The 25,380-nt window shown below is 38.7% G+C and overlaps 4 protein-coding genes across 12 annotated transcripts in view; 2 read left to right on the top strand and 2 right to left on the bottom strand.

Annotated features, from left to right (window-relative positions):
* LOC114240441 (phosphatidylinositol-3,5-bisphosphate 3-phosphatase MTMR3) overlaps positions 1-10,155 on the top strand; it is a 110,779-nt gene extending 100,624 nt beyond the window's left edge. For 3 of the 6 annotated variants that reach the window (XM_089733767.1, XM_089733762.1, XM_089733763.1), the window contains 10 exons: positions 52-163; positions 623-719; positions 1,132-1,212; positions 1,617-1,727; positions 3,319-3,583; positions 4,267-4,371; positions 5,071-5,183; positions 5,437-5,550; positions 6,050-6,216; positions 7,713-8,629. In XM_089733767.1, the coding sequence (XP_089589893.1) occupies positions 52-163; positions 623-719; positions 1,132-1,212; positions 1,617-1,727; positions 3,319-3,583; positions 4,267-4,371; positions 5,071-5,183; positions 5,437-5,550; positions 6,050-6,216; positions 7,713-7,809 (1,262 nt within the window). In that variant the 3' untranslated portion in view covers positions 7,810-8,629. Of the gene's footprint in view, positions 1-51; positions 164-622; positions 720-1,131; positions 1,213-1,616; positions 1,728-3,318; positions 3,584-4,266; positions 4,372-5,070; positions 5,184-5,436; positions 5,551-6,049; positions 6,217-7,701 lie in introns of all 6 variants that reach the window. The other 3 variants (XM_089733764.1, XM_089733765.1, XM_089733766.1) reach the window with 3 other exon arrangements.
* Positions 10,156-12,799: 2,644 nt separating this feature from the next.
* Positions 12,800-19,025, bottom strand: LOC114240460 (WSCD family member AAEL009094). 4 transcript variants are annotated; one of them, XM_089733769.1, is made up of 6 exons: positions 18,400-18,975; positions 18,091-18,266; positions 17,241-17,332; positions 16,245-16,329; positions 15,297-15,466; positions 12,800-14,747 (listed from the first exon to the last, which is right to left on the bottom strand). In XM_089733769.1, exons 3-6 carry the CDS (start codon positions 17,292-17,294, stop codon positions 14,565-14,567), a joined length of 492 nt encoding a protein of 163 aa, XP_089589895.1. In that variant the 5' UTR covers positions 17,295-17,332; positions 18,091-18,266; positions 18,400-18,975; the 3' UTR covers positions 12,800-14,564. The 4 variants fall into 4 exon arrangements, with proteins under 4 accessions (XP_089589895.1, XP_089589896.1, XP_028026809.2 ...); XM_089733770.1 differs by having other exon boundaries at positions 18,091-18,278; positions 18,400-18,676; XM_028171008.2 differs by lacking the exon at positions 17,241-17,332 and having other exon boundaries at positions 18,400-19,025.
* Positions 19,026-22,125: 3,100 nt separating this feature from the next.
* Positions 22,126-24,117, top strand: LOC114240478 (CCR4-NOT transcription complex subunit 10). The gene has a single exon (XM_028171026.2). It carries the CDS (start codon positions 22,276-22,278, stop codon positions 23,980-23,982), a length of 1,707 nt encoding a protein of 568 aa, XP_028026827.1. The 5' UTR covers positions 22,126-22,275; the 3' UTR covers positions 23,983-24,117.
* Pop4 (ribonuclease P/MRP subunit POP4) lies at positions 24,113-25,115 on the bottom strand. The gene has a single exon (XM_028171028.2). It carries the CDS (start codon positions 24,999-25,001, stop codon positions 24,366-24,368), a length of 636 nt encoding a protein of 211 aa, XP_028026829.2. The 5' UTR covers positions 25,002-25,115; the 3' UTR covers positions 24,113-24,365.
* Between the last annotated feature and the right edge of the window lie 265 nt (positions 25,116-25,380).

The raw sequence follows: 25,380 nt of genomic DNA, 5'->3' as shown, positions 1-25,380 counted from the left end.
ACCTTTGCCGAAATATATAGAGAAGTAACCCGCGGCCGTGTGTTTGTGCAGTGGTGCCGGCCACCATGACGAAGACCCGCTCGTGCGACGACCTGCTGGGCGAGTGCGAGAAGCGGACGGCGCAGCGCCGCTGCAGCGACCCCAGCCTCGCGCCCGACCTCATGTGAGACCCGCCGCTGTGTATTGTACCCCCCCCCCCGCACTGTCCTCCGCACCGCCCCCCGCGCCACAGACCTGCCTCATCTACGGATGACGGTCACCACTCACCGTTAGGTGGCCTCTGGGCTCGTCTGCAGCAGAGTAGCAATTCCTTAACTATCGTATTTAATATTTCTTTTAATTGACTGCTAGTGTTCAGTCGAAATTCGACCATAAGCACTGATGCCTCAAGATTTAGATTCATAGATTAGATTCATGCTCCACAGAGGGGAAAGTTTTTTTTTTTAAATCACCAAATATCGCTGGTTTTTTACTAAAAATAATAGTAAAAGTTTGAAAAACACTGAATAAGGAAGTAGTGCTGCTATGTCTCTGCTCTTGATTTATTTCTTCAGAATATAAAAAGCCTCGTTGTAGGTAGATTGCTTTAATGTTTTATTGATGTCGGATTATTTATCGACAGGAAACTATCTCGGGTCGTCAAAGAGAACAGCGCCCTGACCGACAGCTGTGTGGAGAGACTGGCTGACCTGGACGACGCCGCCCAGCAGCACGACCAGGTAGGAGCGGCTGTACTCTACGGGGCGTTGGGGGGGGGGGAGCGATTAGGACAGCATTTTATTGTCAAAGATACCATTGTCTTATTGACTGTCCTGCCTTTCGGACCGACACCCGTGACCGGCTGCGTCGCCGTGCCGGATGTTGGTCCCTGTCCGATGCAATAAATGTCCCATACGTCATACTTACGTGGCAGTAGTCACCATAGAATGCAAGATACTTGAGACGTCGGAATTTCGCTGACGAAGTTTTAAGATAAGCTTGTATGTGTACAAGTTCCGAACAACAACATTAGGACCGCCGGTCCACCGAGCAATGTCACCCGTTCGGTGAAAGATTTTATCTTTGCTCTTGTCACTAAACATATTAGTGTCCCCTAAACTTATCTGTTAATCGTGGGTGTCCGTCGAGCAGGTGGACGGCGCGCCAGACGAAGAGCCGGCGCGGGGGAGCGGCGCCGGGCGAGGGGACGGCGCCGGGCTCGCGGTCGGCACGGTAACGTCACTTAGTACAATCCAGCCCAATGTTCATCTGTGCTACGGGTGGGAGGTACCACCCCCTGCTTATTTCTGTCGCAAAGCAGTCATGCGTTCCGGTTTGAAGGGTGGGACAACCGTTATAGTCGTTATGGCTGATACAGATAAAAGCTCGATCTCAAGACTTAAGGTGGATGCTCATGGTACAATCACCAAGACCTCTGCTAACTCCTCCGCACCAGATAAGTGGTGAGCTTGTTCACTCAAATACGCAATCATCATACATAGCATCACACATCTGTCAAAATGTATAGCGAGACAACAAGATTACAAATGTGTTGCGAAGGACGGATGAGGGGGACCATCGCGGGGGGGGGGGGGTCGCACGCGCATGCTCGTGAGTTGACGGAAGTGGTGGTGCAGGTGTCGGCGTGCGCGGGCGCGGAGGCGGAGGCGGAGGCGGCGGCGGGCTCCCCCGAGGAGGCGCCGGTGTTCCTGTGCGACAACTACAGCGACGTGCTGGCGCTCGGAGACGTACGTCACACACATTGCTATACTTTTTATATATTACTTCGAAACAGACGGACGATGATCTGTGCGAGCGTGTCCAAGGGGTACACTTTTTTTATTGCCTTTGTAGGCAGACGAGCCTACGGCCCACTTAATGGTAAGTGGTCACCGTCGCTCATGGACGTCGGCAACGCCAGGGGCAGAGCCAAGCCGTTGCCTACCATTAGACACACTTGAATACAAAACAATAGCTCGTCGCTAACCATAAATGAACGCGCGTTGAAAAATCCGAAAATTTCTAGTTTTCATTTTAACGCAAAACCACTGATAGTATATCCTTCATGCTGACACACCGGAATATGTTTTTATTACTCTTTAATAGTGTCATCACATAAATTGATGTATAAAAAAATTCTCTCGTAGGAATAATTATTTTCAGAATGGAAGATACTCTAACACCCGTATCTTTAGTCGTTCACACGAGCGTAACTCGACTCGACTCAACCTCCAACGCGCGTTTTGGTATGCTTAGTCGTAAAAATAAACTCCACTCAAACGTCCTTGGAAAAATTTCCTAACCGGAGTGAAGTGACCGAACTGTCAAGTTAAGGTACGTCGCGACGTACCTTGAACGTTCCTCAAGGCTGGTTTTCTATCGATGTCCAAATAGTATGTGGACCGCAAATGGAAATATATGATATTGTTGTGCAATGGCCTGGATCTGTGCATGATTCCCGCATATTTTGATAATTTAAGTTTGATAATATTTATTAATAAAGTAAATAGTTCGAGGTTAGACATTTGAAACTCTTTATTTTATTTACCTACATAAGAGACATATTTTGCTTACTACCTGATAAATAAAGTCAATGCGATTATAAGTTTTATTTATATAATAATAAACTGGTGGTTGTGGAAAAGCACTTCAACAACACGATGCAACCAAAATCACAAAAAAGCGGCGAATAAAAATACAAAGCCGGATCCGAAATCTAAAATAATAATAGGTTAGAAAATAAATAATACACTTTCAGGTTTACCGCACGCACACATATTTACGAATAACTCAGCAACCAAAACATCAAACAAGTTCATCTAGTGTCAAACAGACAGCGGCAACTTGACTTTGACAATTTTGACATTAAACAATGACCATAGACTACAGAACTCTATGGGCTTGATGCTAGCTTGATCAAATTTTCATCATTATTACCTCACTCGAGGACAGTTGAGGAATATTGTAATGGTCGACTAAAAATACCAAACTCGAGTAAGTTTGGAGGGAAGTCTCGAGCATCATCGGATGAGTTAAGAGTGGAGGACTATTTTACGAAACGTCTAAAGATACGGGCATATGTCTTGTTCTGTGCAGTTTTCATGTGACCAGTAGTATAGCTAATACGTGAAGTCCTAACAAAAAAGCACACTTTCTCATACAGTGTCAGTGTTTTTTTTATTTTTTATTGCTTATTTTGCTGCTTCACGGCAGAAATAGGCGGAGTGGTGGTGCCTACCTGTGCGGACTCACAAGAGGTCCTACCACCAGTAACGGAGACTTGTTATGATTAATTAGAATAAATAAGTGGCTCACCCCGCCCCCGCCCCCCGTCCCCAGGCGAGCCGCGAGGGGGGCCGCACCCGCCACATCAGCATCACGTGGCGCTCCGTGTCCGAGTCCAGCACGCACTCCTCCAGCCCCACCGACACCGCGCCCTCTGCCGCGCTACCGGCCGACCTCAACGTCGACCTCAATGCAGACCTCAATGTCGACCTCAATGCAGACCTCAACAGCGATCTCAATGTAGACCTCAACGCTGACGTCGATCCTGCTCACAGTGTACAGGAAGTCACCGCCAAATTTCTCGAAGTCGAACTTAACGGTAGGTGTTTAGGAACATCTAAATATTTTCCTCGGAAGAAAACTCGTGAATGTTCGCATTAAGAATAATTATTGCCTATTTACAGTAGGCGCGCGAGTTCATGTTCATCCTAAGCAATGCGGTAGTGCTGTGACCTAGTTAATTACGGTAATGTCGATAATAACTGCCGATTTAGTCAACAGCTGTCAATTTGGTTTAATGTAACTTAAGGTAATTTTGCAAATTATGAAAAAAAGATAAGTAATTACTTATTTATTTGTAGTAGAGAAAAATGTTTTTTTAATTCAATTCAATTACTCATCAAATGTAAAGCAACTGACAGATCAGAGTCGAAATCAGTACATTTTTTCAGTAGGTTTTTTTCTACCTGAACTTGTTGGAAGCGGAGTAGTCATGGTTTATTCACAATGAAATAACACAATAGCGTTAGCGTAAATTTTCGATATCGATAGCGCGCGTCACAACCGTCAAGGACAACACTCAACGTCAGATAAAGGCGGGGGGGCGGGCGAAGGCGGGGTGAGCTGTCCTCCGCGCGTCACCTCCGGCCCCGATGGACATGAACTCGCGCGCACACTGTACTTATTAGTATTTCTATGGAAAGTAGCAGTCGTCGAATTAGATTTGAGCTTTAGTGTAACGTACAGAAGGATCTCCGTAAACTTAACCCAGTGCTCGTGCAGGCGGCGCGGCGTGGAGCAGCGGCAGCTCGTCCAGCTCGTGCGAGGGGGAGAGGCGCGGCGCCTCGCAGGCCACGCTGTGTCCCCGCCCGCGCCGGCCCCCCACCGGTGCGTACACACACAGCACACTAGCCTCATCTGAAAAAAAAAATATAAGCCACTCTACACATTTTCATATTGACTCTGTCTTAAATGCTAAAACATATCTCTAATCTGATATATTTTTTTTATTGCTTAGATTGGTGGACGAACTCACAGTCCACCTGGTGTTAAGTGGTTACTGGAGCCCATAGACATCTACGACGTAAATGCACCACCCGCCTTTAGATATAAGTTCTAAGTGCTGGACTGATCAAGTGAAAAACTTTATTAAAACCTCACCTAACGAGTGCGTGCGCTATGCCTCAGTTCGCGAATTATGGAGAACAACTGTCAAAGCTAAAATAATCATGATCACAATTGGTGGTAGGACCTCCTGTGAGTACGCGCGGGTAGGTACCACCACCCCGCCTATTTCTGCCGTGAAGCAGTAATGCGTTTCGGCTTGAAGGGTGGGGCAGCCGTTGTAACTATACTGAGACCATAGAACTTAAGGTGGGTGGCACATTTACGTCGTAGATGTCTATGGGCTCCAGTAACCACTTAATACCAGGTGGGTTGTGAGCTCGTCCACCCACCTAAGCAATAATTTTTTTTTTTAATAATTGTTCTTCCAAGTGTAACCCGCTATGATGAAACAAAGTTGATGACCCTATTTAATGTTCCTGTTAATTTTGTAATTCGTAATTATTTTCTGTTGTTCATTAGATTGTTCAGGCGCGTCGACGTCCTGGTGGGACGCGGCGGAGCCCCCGGACGGGCTGCCCCCCGCGCTCGACCCGCTGCAGGAGCGGCTGCACCAGATCATTACACATCAAAAGGTACGCGTTTCACGTTAACGCTGCAACGACTTACTATATCCTAAATTTAAAAAAAATATAGAAAAATAATTATACAAATTATAAACTGTTTTGGTGATTTTTAACTATTTCTCTATATATAGGTACTCTAAATACTATATTATTTCTATTATTAGTTTAAATTGAGTTTTTGATTGAAACGATACCGTCACGCTAAGCATGATGGCGGCACCCCCGCCTGCAGCCAACTCACAAGTGATGTTTCCTCGTTCAGAAAGTGGTGGAGGACCTGACGGGGCAGCTGCGCGAGTGTCGCGAGGCGCTGCGCCGCGCCTCCCCGCCGCCCGCGGCCCCCGCGCCGCGCCCCCCGCCGCCCGCCGCGCCGCCGGTACGTACTGCCCCCGCCCCGCCCCTGCCCCGCGGTGCGCAGGCGAGGCTGACGGTTCGCTTTGTGTCATTTTTTTAAGAGATTTTATGACCTGGTAACAGACCTTTAAGTCATGTCTTATTTTAATTACTATTATTCATATTTTTATAAAAAATGATATTATGGGGTAAAATAAAATGAAGATGATTAATTGGAGACACTAATCAACTGGGATGAATTTAATTAAAATGAATTGAGATGATATGGGATGAAATATAATCTCAGTAAAATGTTGGTCATTTACTAAGATTCAGTGGACTTTTTGGAAGATCCCGAGAAGTTACGTCCAACGGCTTTGTTTCATTTTCCCACATTTGTGCGCTTTCACAGATAATAAACTGTTAATAAACCACCATTATTACATATTTAAATCCGAAGAAACACTAAATAGACAAAATAAAACAAATCACACATCATCACTCCTCGCGTTCCCGCCATAAAGTCCGCTTTGTGTCAGCAGTCGTCGAGCAGCAGCCGCAGCAGCCGGAGCAGCGGCAGCGGGTCGGCGTCCGAGGTGGAGGTGGGCGAGGAGGCGCGCGGCGTCACGTGGCTGCCCGACAGTGCGGCGCCGCGCTGCCAGCACTGCCACCACCACTTCTGGCTCGCTAGGAGGCGCCACCACTGCAGGTAACTGTCGCCGCCCCCCCTCTTCAAACGAGGCTTGTGGAGAGTATTAAGCAGTAGGCAGCGGCTTGGCTCTGCCCCTGGCGTTGCTGAAGTCCATTGGGGACGGTAACCACTCACCATCAGATGGGCCGTATGCTCGTCTGCCTACAAGGGCAAAAAAAAAAAACATTGCAGAAGTATCACAAACACGTACAGTATGCGCGCGAGTTCATGTCCATCCAAAGGAATGCGGTAGTGCTGTGACCTAGTTAATTACGGTAATGTCGATAATAACTGCCGATTTAGTCAACAGCTGTCAATTTGGTTTAATGTAACTTAAGGGTAATTTTGCAATTTATGAAATAAAATAAATGTGATAAGTAATTACTTGTTTATTTCTAATAGAGAAAAATATTTTTTAAATTCCAATTCAATCACTATCAAATGAAAAGACAACCGACAGATCAGAGTCGGAAACAGTATGTATCTTTTTTCAGTAGGTTTTTTTCTTACCTGAACTTGTTGGGAGCGGAGTAGTCATGGTTAGTTAAAACAATAGCGTTAGCGTAAAATTTTGATATCGATAAACGCGCGTCGCAACCGTCAAGGACAACACTCGACGTCAGACAATTGCGGGGAGGTGGGGGAAAGCGGGGCGAGCTGTCCCCCGCGCGTCTCCTCTGGCCCCAATGGACATGAACTCGCGCGCATACTGTAGTTTTGGATAGTAGTCCAGTCATTATAGTAAGTTCAACCTCTGAATTCGAGATACCCAGCTGCAAGTCTGTAAATACTTATATATTGACACCCTAAAAGTTGTCTCAAAACCTACGTATGGTAGGGTGTACGCAACTATTCAATTTCAAGGTCAAAGGTCACAAAAATCGGGTTTTTATTTGCGCTTTTTTTGTAAATATCTCATTTATTATGGGTTTTTTGCTATTTTTATTTATTATCAATATTGTAGAATACAAAATCCTCTACAAATTTTGTTTAAAAAATTTTTTTATACGGTGAACCGTTTTCGAGATATAGGGCGGAGAGCGCGCGGTCACAGCATCACTTCAGGTCAACCGGTGCCTCCGGTCGAAAACGGGCCATATATAGTTGATGAACTATCGATAAATCAATGATTATAAATATTTGTCAATTTTTATTAACTAGTATATTATATTTTATCATTTTCTTCGTGCATTAAATCTATATCTATTCAATAATACTGATAACCGTTTCCTAAAATTAAAAAATAATTAAGGGAAAAACTTAAATCATAATATAATTATATTGCCATTTACACTAATGACATGACCATAATATGTAGGTTTTGAGACAACTTTAAGGGTGTCAATATACAAGTATTTACAGACTTACAGTTGGGTATCTCGAATTCCGAGATTCTTACCTAATTTAAGCTTAAATGACTGGACTATGGTTCTTATATAATGTACACACAATATTTGCCAGTCGTCTCTAGTGGAACACATTCTGACCAGTACAACTATAAAGTTGCCTCGCAGACGGTGCGGTGGGATATTCTGCGGGTCGTGTGCCGAGCTGAGCCCGTGGGGGTCGCGGGGGCACGTGCGCATGTGCGCCCCCTGCCGCGCCCGGTGACCGCCCCGCCCCCGCCCCGCCGCCCGCAGCCCCGCGCGCCCCCTCGCGACGCCCGCACTGCTGTACGAACGAAATACCTCATTATTATTATTATGAATAATTCATAAATCAAATCGTACTGAGGACTTACAATGTGTTGCGTTAGAAAACGATGAAGACACTCACAGTAATATGAAGACCTCATTTGACTCAAACTTTTCTAACGGACATTCTAAGTCCGCGACACGAGAGGCGACCACGCGGGTGCCTAGCGAACAACTCGTGTGCGTTCTAACGTCAATCTCAACCGGACGGTGACCGTCGTGTGGTCACCACTACCATTGAGACGTGTTGAAACACGAAAGCGTGTTTGTACCCATCGGTCCCGCCGCGGGGTCGCCGCCGGGGATGATGACAGGTAAAACATAAGAACCTCAAGTGTGGTTAAACTGCAGCTCTGACCCCATGCGCCCAACGAACTGCACTTGACCTTATGAATTATCATAACAATTGTTTAATTTTATGAACGCGAGGCGCGTCCATTGTCGATGTCCGCGGACCGCACCGCGCCGGGGGACGCGAAGCATTTATCGTTTAAGAAATATTCAAGGCGTTGTTTTAAAGCGAGAGTTTAAATTAGGGAATCGTTTCCGCAGCCGCCCTCACCGCCAGAGCGCTTATGGACTTCAGAACTTACAACTATACTGAGACCTTAGAACTCATATCTCAAGGTGGGTGGCGGCATTTACGTCATAGATGTTTATGGGCTCCGGTAACCACTTAACACCAGGTGGGCGCGAGCTCGTCCACCCAACTAAGCAATAAATAAAAAATAAGAAAAGAATATCGATACCAAAGTTTTTGGTCATACACATCACTTAACGTAACGAATTCAAGAAGAAGCTATAAAGCGCTCGGGTGAGCGCGGCCGCGCCGAGACAAGGACAAATGATTTTAGTAAATGTACGCGAAGGCTGAATTAATTAAATTATAATTAATAAATATATATATCTTATATATAAAAATATAAAGGAAATTCGTGTTACCTAATATGAAGTAATTTAAATGGCACTCGTTATTAAGATATATATATATATAAAAGAAATGTTTTAATTGTAAAATGTTTAATGTTTTATTGATCGCGAGTGCCCGCGCGGCACGGCCCGCCCACACTTACAATAACCGTATTTATAATAATGATTTTAACGAACTCTATGGTCAAACGAAGGTCCCCACGCGTCGGGGCCAAAGAATACAAACTGACATTTTGTATAATAAAACTTATCTCTTCGTTTTTTTTTTTTTTTTGTAAAATAAAGTTTTTAATTATTATTTTTGTTTCTATTAAACTAGTTTTGTACAGTTGTTTTGTTTCACGCCACGTCGGGCGACACTCGAGACAAGGACGGAGGTATGTGCGCGGCAACGTGCGCGAGCGAGATATCGATAGCGCGTCCATTTTTTAAATTCGATTGTCGTGTCATAGACTAATTAACGCACGCGACACGTTTTCGATAATAATATTATAAATGTTTAAAATGACTGATGTGTGTATGTAGTGACTTCATTACAAAGAAAACTCGTTAATTTATTATTAATATTTCAATTGCTGAGAATTTTAATAATTTTTTTCTTACATTACATTTTTATTAGTTGTCATTAAGGCATTCGGTATACAACTATAGACTAATGTGTGCAAAATAAACGGTCTGAACGACTTTTCTTTAATTCATACAATGTATTTACGTTTAATTTGTGATAATAAAAATAATTATTTAATGTATAATGTATTAAGAGTTTAAAACGTCGTTGTTTAGAAGTCAAATTTTACGATGATTGTAATTGGTGAAGCGCCTCCCGCAGTTATATCCACTTCGGATGTTTCAAATCATATTGCGTACCTATATTTTATAAATCTGAACTACAATACGCAACGTAGCGCTTCTATGCATTATGTGCTCTGTGTTTGTTGTCGACGGTCGGGCGCCATGTTGGCCGCCAATGTCACATGCTATACGAAACCGGGCTTCGAGACTGGCCGTGTTTGCTTTTAGACTCGCTATAACTCACGAGCGCTCACGATTGCTCATAGTCAAACTGGTTTACGTCACGCGTCAATATAAGTCGATACGTGAGCGATATTTCTAATCGCAAACACTTGCCTTCATCTCAGTATGCTTACAACAAAACGTGGGGCCGTAAATCGGTAACGCGCCAATCGCTTTTAAGATGTTATAAACCAACGAACTGTTTGTCAGACGGATATTGTTATGTGTATATTTTATACGTTGGCGCGCCGCGACCGAGCGAGTCCGGGCGACCAACCGATGACACGATGTGAAATAAAGCATATTTAGTTTTAACTTGCATTATGTTTCATTTTGATTCCCACTGACGTTTCTGCTGGACTTGGCACCGGGTCGTTCCTGTTCTACACCTACACGTAAGACCCCCTAAGTATCAGCGTGGAGGGCATCATGCAGTAGCTAACCAACTTCAAGTAACAGCCGGCAGGACATCAACTTCTCTTTACACAGATACAGTTAAATAACGTTGCTTGGTTAAGTTCCGAGTTATGCAGATGTCGATAATTTATTTATGAGAGGTCTTTTATAATAGAGCACACAACCTCGACTATTTAAAATCACGGAAAGTTTCGTTTACTTATACAAAAAAAAAAAGATTATAAATACTAAGTTCTTAATTGCGTATGACAATATCATACTAAGAGACCTGAGGGTTTTAAGATAAAATAAAAACGATATGAATTCACTTCGACTCCAGAATTCCACTGTTAGAGACATTCAGTATTGCCAGCTCTCTCTCTTTCTATGCAGAAGCACGAATCTTAAAACTTAGTTTCAGTTTTCAAACCGCAAGTAATAAAATAAAACTTCATTCATTATTCAAAGAAATATAATTATTCGGTTTAGTCTCCTGAAGCAAATATATTACAAATAAATATTTACACTAGATATAAAAGTTTCACGAAACCTATAGTAGGTAACATCGTAGGGCGTGACAGTAGCTTCAAGGTTTCCGTGAACACAGCGGGGGGAGGAGGGTTGGGGTCGTGGATGTTTCCAGACAGGTTTCACGCGACAATCCAACATAAAAGAACATTTCTTTGCTGAATAATATGGAGGGTAGAGGTAAGGAGAACCGTTTCATATGGGAGAATCTTGAAAAGTGTCCTACTTTCAGTACTAAATAACAGTTCAAAAATAGTATAGGCACAGGGTATACTATGAATTGAGCAGTTGTTAACTGATTGAAGTACGCTGAGTTAGGAAATTTAATATACATATTTAATGACTAGAGTAGTTAGTGACAGTGTAATACACAAGACCTCACGTGTTTACGTACTCCAAACTAATTTCGTCAATGTAAACTAAAATTATTGCTATGGTAAAACGTGGAGACATCGATTCCATTTTCTTATCAGCTTTAAATAAAATATTTTTTGTGATTTTGTAGTGTTTATAGTTCTTTCGTCCCTTTTTAATTCTCTATCTTATTTTAATAACTTTCAGCACCTTTTTTTAAATTTACCCGGTAGCTACTGTAGCGCCACCCTTATTTAGCAGATTTTAACGGACACTTTTCACAAACTGAGATGGTTCTCCTTACCTCTACCCTCCATACTAAATAATTGTAATTTTAGTGATATGTAATATTCATTACATTTCGATCTAAAGAATATGACTTTATGAATCTCTAGTCTACGAGTTAAGAATGTGATTCTAGTTACGGCTATAGCTTTCTTAATAAACAATTATGTATGCGATTGGATTTTATTAGGTAAAGAATGACTAAGACAACAAAACCTGGTTGGGAATCGGGCAGTTATATTTTATTGAACTGAAACTTCTTTAGGCGTGTTGAAACTACAATTTATCTCGCGAGATTCGTTACGGCTAGAGAGAAAAGATACAATTTAGGGTGAGCGAGAGTGAGAAAATAGACAGCGCGTCTCGCAAACCACTCGACCGTGGAAGAGGAAAGGCAAAGCGAGTTAGGTCGTTATTTAGTTTAGCGACATCTATTGGATTTCATATAACAACTACATAGCAATATCATTAATTAGGGTCCGTTCACACAGGCCGGCTCAGAGATTATCGTCCCGCTTTTTTCACACATACCGGATCGTGTACGTTTGGAATTGGCCACCAAAGAGCGCACAATCGGAGTCGGTCAGTATCTTTTATTATTATTTAACACGCAGCGCGTTCAAGCACTCTTAATGACAAATAGTGCACATGCAAAAATAAACTTTATTAGAATTACTCAAAACTTTGTTTCCAACGTCATAAAAATCTGCTCCCCTCTCCGAGCCGGTCCGCGTGAACGGACCCTTAACAACTTCTTTCTAAGCTAATGTTATTTGTCGAGATACGTTGAAGTTTCACTTCTATCAAGTGCACGCGCACCAGTTTTTATTAATGGTAGACGAACACTAGCTTCGCCCATTAAAGTCATCATCTCTCAACCCCCAACGACAAATTTGAACATGTCTTATCTCTTATCTTTAAACTTAACATTATCTAAAAAAAAATATTGCTTAGATGGGTGGACAAGCTCACAGCCCACCTGGTGTTAAGTGGTTACTGGAGCCTATAGACATCCACAACGTAAATGCGCCACCCACCTTGAGATACGAGTTCTAAGTTCTCAGTATAGTTACAACGGCTGCCCCACCCTTCAAACCGAAACGCATTACTGCTTCACGGCAGAAACAGGCAGGATGGTGGTACCTACCCGTGTGGACTCACAAGAGGTCCTACCACCAGTAAAATTAGATTTTTTAAAAGTAAATTTAAAATATTTCTTCAATACACGCGCATACTACACTTTATTACAATCTCCATTACCACGTTTTGTTTGATAAAGACTCCGCACTCTTCAATTCTAACGAATTACACATGTTTTATATTAAATACGCTTTTAAGGCTTTCTTTCATCTAAGTAGGCCATTATTTGAACTTTAGGGTTTTATTTCGATGATTCATTGAATATATTTTTATTTATTTTATAAACATCTAATAACAAAAGTCTCTAACAATCAACAATTTAGACATCAAAAACAAAAACACATTTTCCCTACTTACAGCTAAACAAATAAAAATGCATTTAGTTACAGCACAATAATAACAGAATGTATAAAAACAAAATTTACAATAGAAATTCTGTATGGCGCTTAATGTCAATGGTACATATATTTTTATTTAATAAACAAAATGATATATAGTATATATTGAGAAGTGAATGGGTATTTTGGTTTAAAAGACATTTCACTACATTTTGTAATCAAAGGTGTGTTTTCTATAACTAGAAGTCCCGCAGTAGTCGAAATTCGACTATAATTAATTGGAATTGTAAGTTTGTACACTATTATGATTGTATTTTATACTTCTATAATCACAAATTTCGCCAAGACTACACTATAAAAAATATTAACAAAGACAAATAATATTTAATCTATTCTCAATTTGACAACAGACGTCAAGAACAAAAGTTTGACAATAAATAGTATGCATGCGTGTGTGCGTCAAATACATGGTATGTAGTGTGTGTAATGTTTTCTTTATCGATTTAATGTATCTTTATGCATTATTTTTAAAAAATATTAGCATTGTGCACTTCTTCTCTATATTCTCTATAAGTGTGGAAAATTTCATACTCCTCCGTCCGCGCAATTTTCGTAAAAAGGGATACAACGTTTTTGCTTCACGTATTAATATATAGATATTAGCATCAACAGTTCGATGTTTTTAATTAAACTTCAATTAAGTTTAATCTATTGAAATAGCTGAGGAAGTCTTGTTGTTATGATATTTTTTCACTTTTAAATTTTAAACTTTAAATGTTAAATTAGCTAATAAATAATGTTAAACATATTCTCAAATAATTAATATTGTCCAGTTAATGATATATTACAATTAATTTGATTAGATAGTAACTATGTGGTGAGTGTGTGTGCGTGCGGTTGTGTTTGTGTTAGTGTAAGTGTGTATGTATATACATACATGTACATCAATTATATATTATATTTTTTTTGTATGCACCTGTTTTGAATTCCAGATTGTTATATTAAATATTTAAACTTATAATTTCTATAGTTGTAATTTGTTAGGTGCATCAATAAAAAAAAAAACATGTCTTTCCTGTAATGTTGCTAAAATGTCACTTAAACCAAATAGACTTTCACCTCTCGATATATTTTTTAATAATACTGTTTCTCTTTGGAATGCTTGCTAAATATATTAATTATTACATTAAAATACACTAAACTTCAATACAACAAGACACTGGTGATGTTTGGTGAAGTGTCGCCATTGGATATTTGTATTTACTAAATAAAAAATTCATCTAAACTCATTTGTATTTTTTATATTATTTAGGCCATTGATCGGTTTTTGGTAATTAAACTTACAACACACTACAACGAAGTTAAGAACGAATTAAGTACTTCAGATCCAAAAGAGATCGACATGAAGTCGTCTAAAGATTTCTTTACATTGGCAATCCCAGATTTCTTTCAGTTGGCAATACAAAATCTTAAGTACGTGGTTTAAAGGGAAAGTACTACAAATGCAGACTATTTCTAAAAACGTCATATAAAAATCTAGTCATTAACGAATCCTAAAGTGATAATTAGAAAATTCTTTTTTTGTACTAATGATATTTTTCCTTGGGACGACACAACCTGATTACTCTTACACCGCGAGTGCCGTGGTGCGGGGGGGTGCGGGGGGTCGCCGGGGGGTGGCGGGGGGTTAAGTCCGGGTGGGAGGGCGCGTGGTGACGTCACGCGTGCGGCGCGCCACCAGCCCCGCGACCCTGGCCTGCGCCGCGTCCAGCAGCTCGTACATCTGCGGAGTGAAGGGATCGAAGTTCTGATGCTTGTTTCGGCGTCGGTAAATACCCTCCTTGTTCGCCAGCGCGCACTCCAAGCTCTCCTGGTGGAAGAGAAACAATTGTTAGCAAATTCTATCAGGTTGAGCCCGTGAGCTCACCTACCCGGCGCACCCGTCGTACATAGCTTCTTAGGCTACCAACGAATAGGTGGGGGGGGGAGAATAGAAACTCCTTGTTAAATGAGTTTTAGATACGAGGCATAACATATAAGAATATGACGCATCTTTCTGATTGAACAATATTAAAAGTCTTTTAATTCGATGGTGATTAATTAGCTTACTGCTTTAGTACTTGTAGTTTTCAAGGAAAATTAATAAATATAATATGATTACTAATTAAAGTTCATAATTCCTAGATACATACGCGAGTTACCTACATCCTATCAACACAAGAAATAAACATTACGATATCGATTTCCAAAACTACGTTTTTGAAACATGCTATATTATTATAGCTGTGATGTATAAGCAATTAAATTTATTATCGATCAAAACAAAATGCAAAATGTGCGCTAGATTTGAAAACACCACATTATGTCCAGACCCGTACAAAGAACCTCATGAGACGCAAGTGTTCCGCGCGGTGCCCACCTGCGGGACGGTGCGGTTGAGGAAGGCCAGCGCGGCCTGCAGCGGCGGCCCGGGGTCCTCCGCCAGCTGCTCGTAGCGCAGCACCAGCAGCGCGCCGCGGAACCCCGCCAGCCAGGCCCTGTGCAGCGCCTCCCACGACACCACCTCGCGGCGCACGTGCCACCACCACTCTTCAAAGAGTACACATTCTACTACAACACTTCTGCTGTTATTCATAAAAGCAACAGAATTGTTGAGGGTTTGAAGTCGTCATGGCCTAAACACCTCAAGCACCGGTCACCGGCCTACCTACTTTTTATTTATTTATTTTTTATTGCTTAGATGGGTGGACGATCTCACAGCCCACCTGATGTTAAGTGGTTACTGGAGCCCATAGACATATGCTGATAGCCTTGAGAGTATATCAACGTTGCCCTAGTGTGTAGGTGAGCTCTCGGGGCTCAAACCTAACGACGTTGCTAACACGAACGCTAGCCTCTGTGCTTCCCAGAATCTACCACCGGATCGGAAACGCGACCCACTGAGAAGATCCGGCGAGAAACTCAGTGGGCTGTGTCTATGGGTTAATTTACTCGTCGAGCCCTTCGTCGCAAGCGATGGGATCGGCGAGGACGGTGACCGGTGCTTGAGGTACCTAAAAGCACTGTTAATGGATCGGGAGGAGAGGAGGATCTCAAATGACATTAATCATGTCAATTGAAGACATGATTGGACGAAAGGGTTAAGTACCATATTTAAGATTTTTGAGTTTTTACATTGACATGCCTATAAACCATATTAGACCTTAAAACACCATGTTTAAAGGCTATTTTTAGAAATTGCATGTGACGAAGGAGTTATGTACGAACAAAAAGTACAAGTACCAAAAGATTGTTGCCCGTTTTATCAAAATTAACAAATTGTATCATATCCCCTTCATCCACTCATGTCTTTCAATCATCAACGTACCAGTTTTTTTTTCGTGCGATATTCGTTTGAATGCCGACTTAGGAGCAGTGCCGATGTGACCCTTGTGAAGTCTGTTAAAATCCGCCTGTTGACATTCGAATATTTTGCTAATTTTGTTACGGTACACGTAAAACTGCTAGACCAGCGTAGAAAAGTTAATTCTGGGTAATAACTTATCTTAAAAATGGTATGGAAGAGAAAAAACTAATAGATCAGATAATACTTAAATTATTATGCAGATCCAATTTTTTTTTTATTGCTTGGGCGGGTGGACGAGCTCACAGTCCACCTGATGTTAAGTTATTGGAGTCCATAGGCATCTACAACGTAATGCCGCCATCTACCTTGAAATATGAGCTCTAAGGTCTCAGTTTTAACAGTACAACGGTTGCCCTACGTCTCAAACCGAAACGCATTACTGCTTCACGGCAGAAATAGGCAGGGTGGTGGTACCTACCCGCGCGGACTCACAAGACGTCCTACCTCCAGTAAAATAAACATGAACCATACTAGACGTAATATACGCTTGGGAATAAAATGTTTATTTGTGGATGTATTGCTAATCCTGTTGCACTCCGGTTTGCGGTTACTAGATTCACCTTGGTATACGAGTTCCAGTCATTAGAGTCGCTTAATTATCGGTGCTAAGGAGGAATGGATGGCAGCACGTGGAGCTCATACAGTCTGTTTCTTCTGGGTGATTTGTGACTTCAATCTATGTCTCAATGTCATGTCTATGGGCTTTGATCACAATAGAATAAAAAAGGTGGCTAGCAAACACATCCCATAAACTAAAATTTGTTATAGCTAGTGCTTGTGGCAGAAATAGACCGGACATCGGCACCAAGGGTTTAATTGAATTTTTCTATAGACTAAGAATTCTATGTAACAATAACTTTAATTCACTTTTCTAATATTTACATTTAACACATAGCACACATTAAGATAAAAATTAAGCTATGAAATGAAAATATATTGGCAAAATAAAATAATTACTTTAAAACATGCCAAAGCATAATGTACGAGTCTTGGTGAGTGCACATGAAACATTCTCAAATGCCTTAAATGCGTACACACTGCGGCACAAACTGGAAACATAAAAAACAACAAAATAAAGCTTTATTTATTAATTTCAGAACTAATTCATTTACAGATGTTTTGTTATTTTATGTCTATTGTGAGTTATTTCAACATCATGATTATCATGATCAGCCTATAGATTCACTGCTGTATACGACTTGCTTGTAGACTGAATAAACAAAATTTTAAATTGTACAAATTACAATAATACTCATATGCATTTGACAGAATTTAGTGGGTGACCTAAATTTAAAATACACAAACCATACCAATTCATTTGAAATAATAAAAAAAACAGAGTATATGGTACATAAACTATTTATCTTATCCAGAAAGTTCAACTGCAAGTCTTTGCATAGTCAATAGACAGTGCTGCTGAGAAACAACTACAAATCATTTGTTACACTTTCATTATAATTGTTAAGTACCTACATATAGCTTTTTTTCTGTCATGATTATATGATGTTGATTTGTGTAAGTAGTTTTCTTAGCATTTCCCATTATTGATCAATTCTTATTAAAAAAACGGAGTCGTAATGAAAATATTTAATATTTTTTCCTACACTATGATGTACTGATAATTATTGATACAAATAAATATGATACTGATGATATCTTTATTAATTAATTGAGAATGAAAACTACATATTCCATCTGTTATTGATTTTGATTAAAACATATCTAAGTTTCGCATTAATAAGTCAACTGAAACAGTTGCATATATACATAGTATGTGAAGTAATAAGTAATGTATATTGCATCTTACCAATATCGCATCTCTTGGGTTTCTTATCAGTAATATTGCAGATTTAAACTTGTCAGAATGAGCAGGTGGAGCTTCATGAGTTTTAACTACCAGCACTGAGCCATCTGTCACATTCTCAGCTGGGAAACCATGGACTCGAAGTCCATAATCCATGTACACAGAGCCCGTGACTATACCTAAAATAATTACTAATTTCAATAATAAACAAGCTAACAGCATGTGAGTCTAACTTAGAACAGTATATTTTTGACAAAGTGAGTACCTTGTCTTTTTATATGCCAATGATAAGCCAGTGCTGACTGATCTTACCTGTGGCTTGCTGTAGAAGATATCTGAACCATGTATTGCCACTTCCTGGGTAGGAGGCCAGGGCAACAACGTGCGGTGAAGGCGGCGACTGCCAACGCAACTCATGACACCAGTTAACGCTGGGAATTTGTCGAAAGCCGAAATGATTCATATAGTTGTTGCCGTAATAGGCACTTTTCGTACCGTGTAGAGGACTCAACATAAACAAGATTATTGAGAAATACAGCATGACGACAGCCGCCGCGAACAAGAATATCGTACGACGAGACATTATAATGTAGCGCATCAGACTTTGATTTTCTTATTTATTTTCATGATATCATAAAACTATAACGATAACATTGCCATGTTTTTAACTTAATTTATTATTTTGTTGTTTTTTTAACAAGGATTGTTTGCTTTATTAAAAGCACTGGTTTTTATTCGAGGTATATAAATATGTACATAGGTACGTACGTACTAAATAACTTTAATAATTACATTTATAATAATTTAATAAATCAATTGAATTCAATTGTCAATTGTCATACATTGTACACACACATAGACCTATATAGTATACACCAATGGAAATGAAACGTCAACCAAAATTTCGTGCCGCTGTGACGTCATCTGGCCACAAAACATGGCGGCTTTAGTGCTGTACAAAAGATTTCAATGTTATCAGGTTTTATCGATAAACGTTCTTGGCTCATTTTATTTTAAATATTGTTGAGTATTATTTATTTGTAGAATTTATACTTTAATGGGAAGTAAGTAGGTATATTGTTATGTGCAAATATGATATGATTTAGATGGGTGAAATCTAAGACAAGTTCGTCCTTCGAATTTGCCAAGTAAACGATATGATGATTTTTAAAAGTTGCTACACTGATTTTATAAAGTTGTCGTTTGTCGCAAAACATAAAGATATGGCGTAGTTCAAAGCCATCAGCCCATTTCTAGCATGCTAAATGTTATCGTATTTTGAGTACGTGTTTTTCTTAGACTATTACAATCTATTTTAATTGTTTTGCTGACTCTAAAGTCCGTAACATACTACCGCAGCGCACCCCAAGGAAGGTGCGCCGCACCATTTGAATCACTTTCGCTTGAGAGTGATTCAAATTTTAAACTTATCAAGGGACCGCGTGAAAAAAAAAACACCTACAGAACATTTATTCATTAATTACAAACGTCATTCCTTGTGACTTCCTCTCTAAAATCACTTAATTATTAAATATTTAACAAATTTACAATAGTGTTTTACTCACTGCGGAATAAAACTATTTTATTTAAATAGTTCCGAAGAGATTTTGTCTGTAGCCTTTTTCCCGAAATATCTAAACAGAATGTCTAAATATGTTTTGATGACATATTTTAAAGTGGTATTTATGATTAGTGTCATGATCAATAGATTCCGACCGAAAAATGGATTTTTCGGATGAGGGCTCCATAATGAATTTAAATACATATAGATAATAGTTTTAGGACATCGACTTTCTTGAGATCCTATAAAATACGTTTTAATTATTATTTTTGTATGTTTTAAGCATGATAAATTATGAAATTTTATATAATCAATCATATTAAATCGATATCATAGTCAATAAATAATGTACAACCCAAAACAGACGGCCGAACTGACGTGACAATGACATTTGGCGCGCTAAACATGGCGGATTTTCGGCCTCATTAGACGGAGACGGAGATATTTACGTATATTCATGTTTCATTTTATGTACGCAAAGAAATACTGTTATATTGTTTTCCTGCGAGTTAAAGTGCTGAGTAAGAACGATATGTTTATGTATGTGCCTTCAAAATGGGTGCTATTTATATAAGCGATTGTACGTATAGAACAATATGTCGTGTCCCTACTATATAGGTCTATGGTATACACACATTATGTTTATTTTTTGACACACACTTTTTTTGAAGATTTAAGATCTGGTACCGAGATTTTGAAGCGAAGTCTTAAATTATCTTTTTACATATTATTATATAATTTTATTATTAAAAATTATAGAAGCGAAATCAGATGAAGTTGATTAATGTAAGACTTTAGTCGATTGATATGAATTTGAATCTGTAAAATGGTGGTTATTTATAGGTAGCCTTTTTCAGTGTTCTTTTTCGAAGAACCCTAAACAGTGAATAAACCACCGTGATTACAAATTTAAACCTGAATGAACCCTAAATGAAACAAAATAAAACAATTCACATATTTCGTTCCTCGTTTTATTTTTATTTTGGACGAGCTCACCTAGGCCCAACTTATGTTAAGCGGTTACCGGAGTCCGTAGATATCAACAACGTAAATGTCGCCATTCACCTTGAGATATGAATTCTAAGTCTCAGATTTTTTATAGTACAATGGCAGAAATAGGCAGGCTGGTGATATCTACCCGTGTAGGCTCACAAAACGTCCTACGGACGTCTTATCCTTAGGCCACAGTGACATCTGATCCATCCATCTCTGAAAAAGCCCCATAAACAAACTTAGCGCAACAATTCTAGATTGAATCTAATCCAATCCAATTCAACTTTTTTTTGTTGCATTAAAAGTAATTTTAAATACTTTTTAAATGTTTGAGTCCTTTTAATTAATAATTTCTTTAAAATGATTCATACTGATAATGAGTAAGATATAAGTAAGAGATAAGAATGATAAGCGCACTGAAATACCTGAGAGACAATCCTAATTAATGAGAAATTCGATAGAAATCTTTATTTACTACTTATTTCCTTTCATTTTTATCAAATGACTAAATAGTAAAAGCGTTTTTGTTCTATGTTAAATTAGTTGTTATCGGCGGTTTCTCCTGCATGGTCAATGAAAAGTCTCAATGTACTTTACCGTAGGAATGAAATGTTTTTTCGAATAAAAAGCCTATATCACGCTGTTAGCATCCCGCTACTTTTAAAAAATTATGCCAATCCATTGCATCGTTTCCATTTGAAAGAAGGACAAACAAACATATAAAAATATACTTTCATGTTTGTAATATTAGTATGGATGTAATATTAGTATGTGTGACGATGAATGATTTTGTGGCGTTTAAGAACGCACATTTTTATGATGCGTAAGCCGGAACGTACGAGAGGTGGAAAAAAGAAGACAGTCTGTGACTCGGGACCTTTTTACCGCCGAAAATTTAAAAACGAAAAATAAAATATAATGTGTATAATAGGTAGGTAACTAATATAATATAACAACTTAGAATTGCTTATGCCGCTACAACAATAAAACTCCTATTGTTTCAACTGTGGTGTTAATTACATAAAACACGATTTGACGGTGAAATAAAGAAGGGGCTCTATATGGACTCCCTCAATTTGTATCCTGATTAGACTTTAGTGACGCGAATTATTGGTTCTTTTGTCGGTATTGTTTTCACTCTAATAAAATCTCGAACAGTTGGTCTAGCGTAATGTCAGCACTTACCCTACACGGCCCAACGCCCGTAACCGTTTCGCTTTGAAGAATGCGAATACAATAATAATTGTGTCTTTGACATCATGTCTCAACGTGGGTAACGGTAATCACGTTTTGATAAATAAGAGCTCTGGTGTTTAATATCAGATAGGCTGTGAACTCTTCATCCAATAATGGACTAATATGTAAATAAATAAAACAAAAGAAAATAAAACACTCAGGATCGAAAGTTTTCATTTAGCTTGCAAATGCAATTCATAAGATTCAAATTTTTTGTTGTCCTTGTGCATTTTTGATACCTTACTTTCGGTTGGGTTTAAATGTGACAATAGCAATGTCATCATTGACATTGACGTCATCGTTCTAATAAGTAAATTAAGAGAAAACAAAATATTCTTGAAAACTAAGTGAAAACTACTTTTCTACATTTAAAATCAGACACAATCAACAAATAAAAAATGTCAAACAACAAAGATCGCGATGAACCTGCTTTTTTAGCTCACCAATGTTTCTTAAAAAAGGACTACACAGCGGCATTACAACATCTTAGCGACTTGGAAAACCTTGTGGGAACTTCGAATAAAAGGGTTCAACACAACAAAGCCGTTGTAGAGTTTATGGCTGGAGAAATGAAGAATGTGGAAAAATTCAAAAATGCCATTACACAGTTATCAGGGTTAAATTATTTGGACGTCGAAGTCAAGGATATGACTTCACCCTGTTTGTTGTATAATTACGCGGTTATTCTGTTCCATTCACGTTATTATTATCAATGTGTTGTCATATTAGAGAAATTATTAAGTTCTAAGAGCATAAAAGATGCGAGATTACTACAGCAAATTATCTTACTTATGTTAGAAGCAACAATATGTCGACGTACTTATGATAAGACTATAGAAATCGCCAAGAACCACGGCGAGCCATTAAAAATTAATAATGAAGTTAGTGAGTTATTTGAAAGGATTATATCACGTGCTCAATTATTAGTTGGCCAAAAAGTAAAATTAAACCTTAAGCCTGACTCCATAGAGAACATATTTGTTATAGCACAGCAACATTACATCAATGGTAATGTAAAGGAAGCAGCTAATATATTGGGATATTACAAAACCTTAAAGTACAATTATGATATGAAAACTCAAGGTGAAGAAATATGGTCTGCCGTAAATAATAATTTGGGTGTCATATATTTATCAATTAAAAAACCATATTTAGCCTCAAAATATTTTCAGCACGCCATAAAAGAACATTTGAAAGCTATGGAGTGTGAGGACAGTGAAAAATTAATATCTTGTAAAGATAGATCACTTTATGTGTACAATTTGGGGTTAGCACTTTTAGGTACAAATAATTCAGAAGGTGCTTTTGAGTGCCTAGTTGAAGCTGCTAGACATTTTCCTAATAACCCACGAATTTGGCTTCATTTAGCTGAATGCTGTGTAAAGAAATGTTGCAGTGAAGAAGCTCAGCAATACACAGTAAAGAAATTGGGCAGTGGTCCCCACACACGAGTCTTACTCTCAAAAGAAATAAAAGCAAGATATTCCACATCTGGGGAATCTTTTGCAATACCATCATTATCACTGGAATTTGCTGCACTATGTCTACGGAATGCTATGACTCTACTTCCCAACCAAGAACCTCCAACGGATGTAACTGCATCACTTATACAAGTACCACCAGGTATCCCAATAACCTGGAAACAACGTAGCGAACTCAAGAACTCTGCCCTCGTTTTACAAAGTTATGTATTACTGCACTTGCAAGATCCATTAGCGGCTCTTGTCAGTGCCAATGAGTTACTAGCTCAACCAGATGCATCTAGTAGTCATAAAGCATGGGCTCACATATATGCAGCTGAAGCTCTCATAAATCTTGATCGAATAGCTGATGCTGTGGAGCATCTACATCCACCAACAATTCATGACTTAGTTTCAGTACTGCCGTATCAAATGAGGGATATGATTGCTGTATCTGTGTGGGCTAAGGCTGCAGTGTGTCATATTTTAAGAGGGGATTTAGTAACAGCAAAAAAGATACTTTTACAAATAAATTCACCAAAAGTTCTACCTCTACAGATGTATTTAGAGATTTGCACAGGTAATATAGACAATTGTCACACAATATTGAGAAAGATTAGATACACAAATCCCTCCATTCAATAAAATTAATTATTGGCTTTTGTCTTTTGAAAGCGGTGTAGCAAATTTTCTATTTATTTAAAATATTTCCTATTATAGAAATGTTAACTTTTGTAACTAAATATTGAAAGATATTTTAATTAAAAAACTTCAGTTAAATTTAGAATATTCTTTATTCAGAAACCCTAGTCCTACTTACATCCTTACTTTCATTTAAATAATATGTTAAAGCTCTTTTAAAACTACGCTATATACCTAATTAGAATATTATCGACAAACTTCAAAGAACTAATTACCAAAATGTGTATATTTTATTATTTATTCTCTATTAACAAGCAAAAATATTTTGCTGATAAGGTGGAAAAAAAATAGGATAATGGATTGATACATAAATTATCGTATTTTCATCATAAATCAGGATGCAAGTGTCCTTTGATTTTCTTTGTAGAGCGTTCAGCTGGTTTTGCACACACCAGCTTCCCAAATAATGTAACTTTGAATTTTTTCAAATACAATTCGAATACACATTCTTTTTTAGGTATAGTTGTCACAATATTATCTTTGGAGACAATTTTAAAAGTGTTCTTTGTGTCCATAATGCATATTCCGGTTTTATTGATAAAGCTTGGACATTTGGAACGGACTACCGTTAACATGCATCCATGATAGTCCGCTTTATACAAACTTAAGGTTAACGTTTCCCAATTTTTACTATTTGGCTCTGGTACACCGTCGTCCATCGCTAGGACTTCAGTAATATATTCTAACCAAATTTTGTTCATCTGTACTACATCCTCGTACTTCACGCTGTGTCGTGGAATATTGTAAAATCCAAGTGTTTTTTTCTCTTTACGAGTCAAACATCTGGTTTTTTTCTTGATTGGTTTACGTTTTTGTTGCTTGCTACGCTTTTTCGCAAAAACGAGTTCGGTTTTTAATTCCGAATCAATTTTTTGGACCTCGTTTTTAGGGACATTTGTTTTGAGGAAATTAATGATTGAATTTGCAGCCTGTTGATTGAATGAATCTGTCGTTTCCTCCATTTTACTACGAAATGTAAGACTCGTTTTATTTAAAATTATTAAAATCAAAATAACTTTTTCGATCAAGGGACTTTTGTTTTGAATTTGCTGTCAAAATGTTCATATATCAAATGTCAGAATGAACGACATTAGTCTAAGTTGCCAATTAGAAAATAAATTTTTCGAGACTCACCGAAGCAAACTATACAAATTAATTTTATTGGTACTCATACTGTGGAAAAATAGGCAGGATACACATCAACACATCGCAAGACACTTTAAATTTTTTCCCAATACATTAAAAAATAAACTCCAATGTAGCCAATGTAGAATACGATGAGCGTGTTTCCTCAATATTATTTTGAAGGTACATACATAGAGAAAGATCGGAAAGCTTAGA

The sequence above is a fragment of the Bombyx mandarina genome, chromosome 16 (assembly GCF_030267445.1).
Source record: "Bombyx mandarina strain Sakado chromosome 16, ASM3026744v2".
Taxonomy (NCBI): Eukaryota; Metazoa; Arthropoda; class Insecta; order Lepidoptera; family Bombycidae; genus Bombyx; species Bombyx mandarina.
This window is presented reverse-complemented; position numbering and strand designations above follow the sequence as displayed.

Coding starts and splice junctions, on each gene's coding strand:
- LOC114240478 (XM_028171026.2), top strand. CDS start 22,276: ATGTCAAACAACAAAGATCGCGATGAACCTGCTTTTTTAGCTCACCAA.
- LOC114240460 (XM_028171006.2), bottom strand. CDS start 18,685: ATGCGCTACATTATAATGTCTCGTCGTACGATATTCTTGTTCGCGGCG. Junction 18,279..18,399: donor TCTTCTACAGCAAGCCACAG/GTAAGATCAGTC, acceptor TATTGAAATTAG/TAATTATTTTAGGTATAGTC. Junction 16,330..18,090: donor ACCCAAGAGATGCGATATTG/GTAAGATGCAAT, acceptor GAATGTCAACAG/GCGGATTTTAACAGACTTCA.
- Pop4 (XM_028171028.2), bottom strand. CDS start 25,001: ATGGAGGAAACGACAGATTCATTCAATCAACAGGCTGCAAATTCAATC.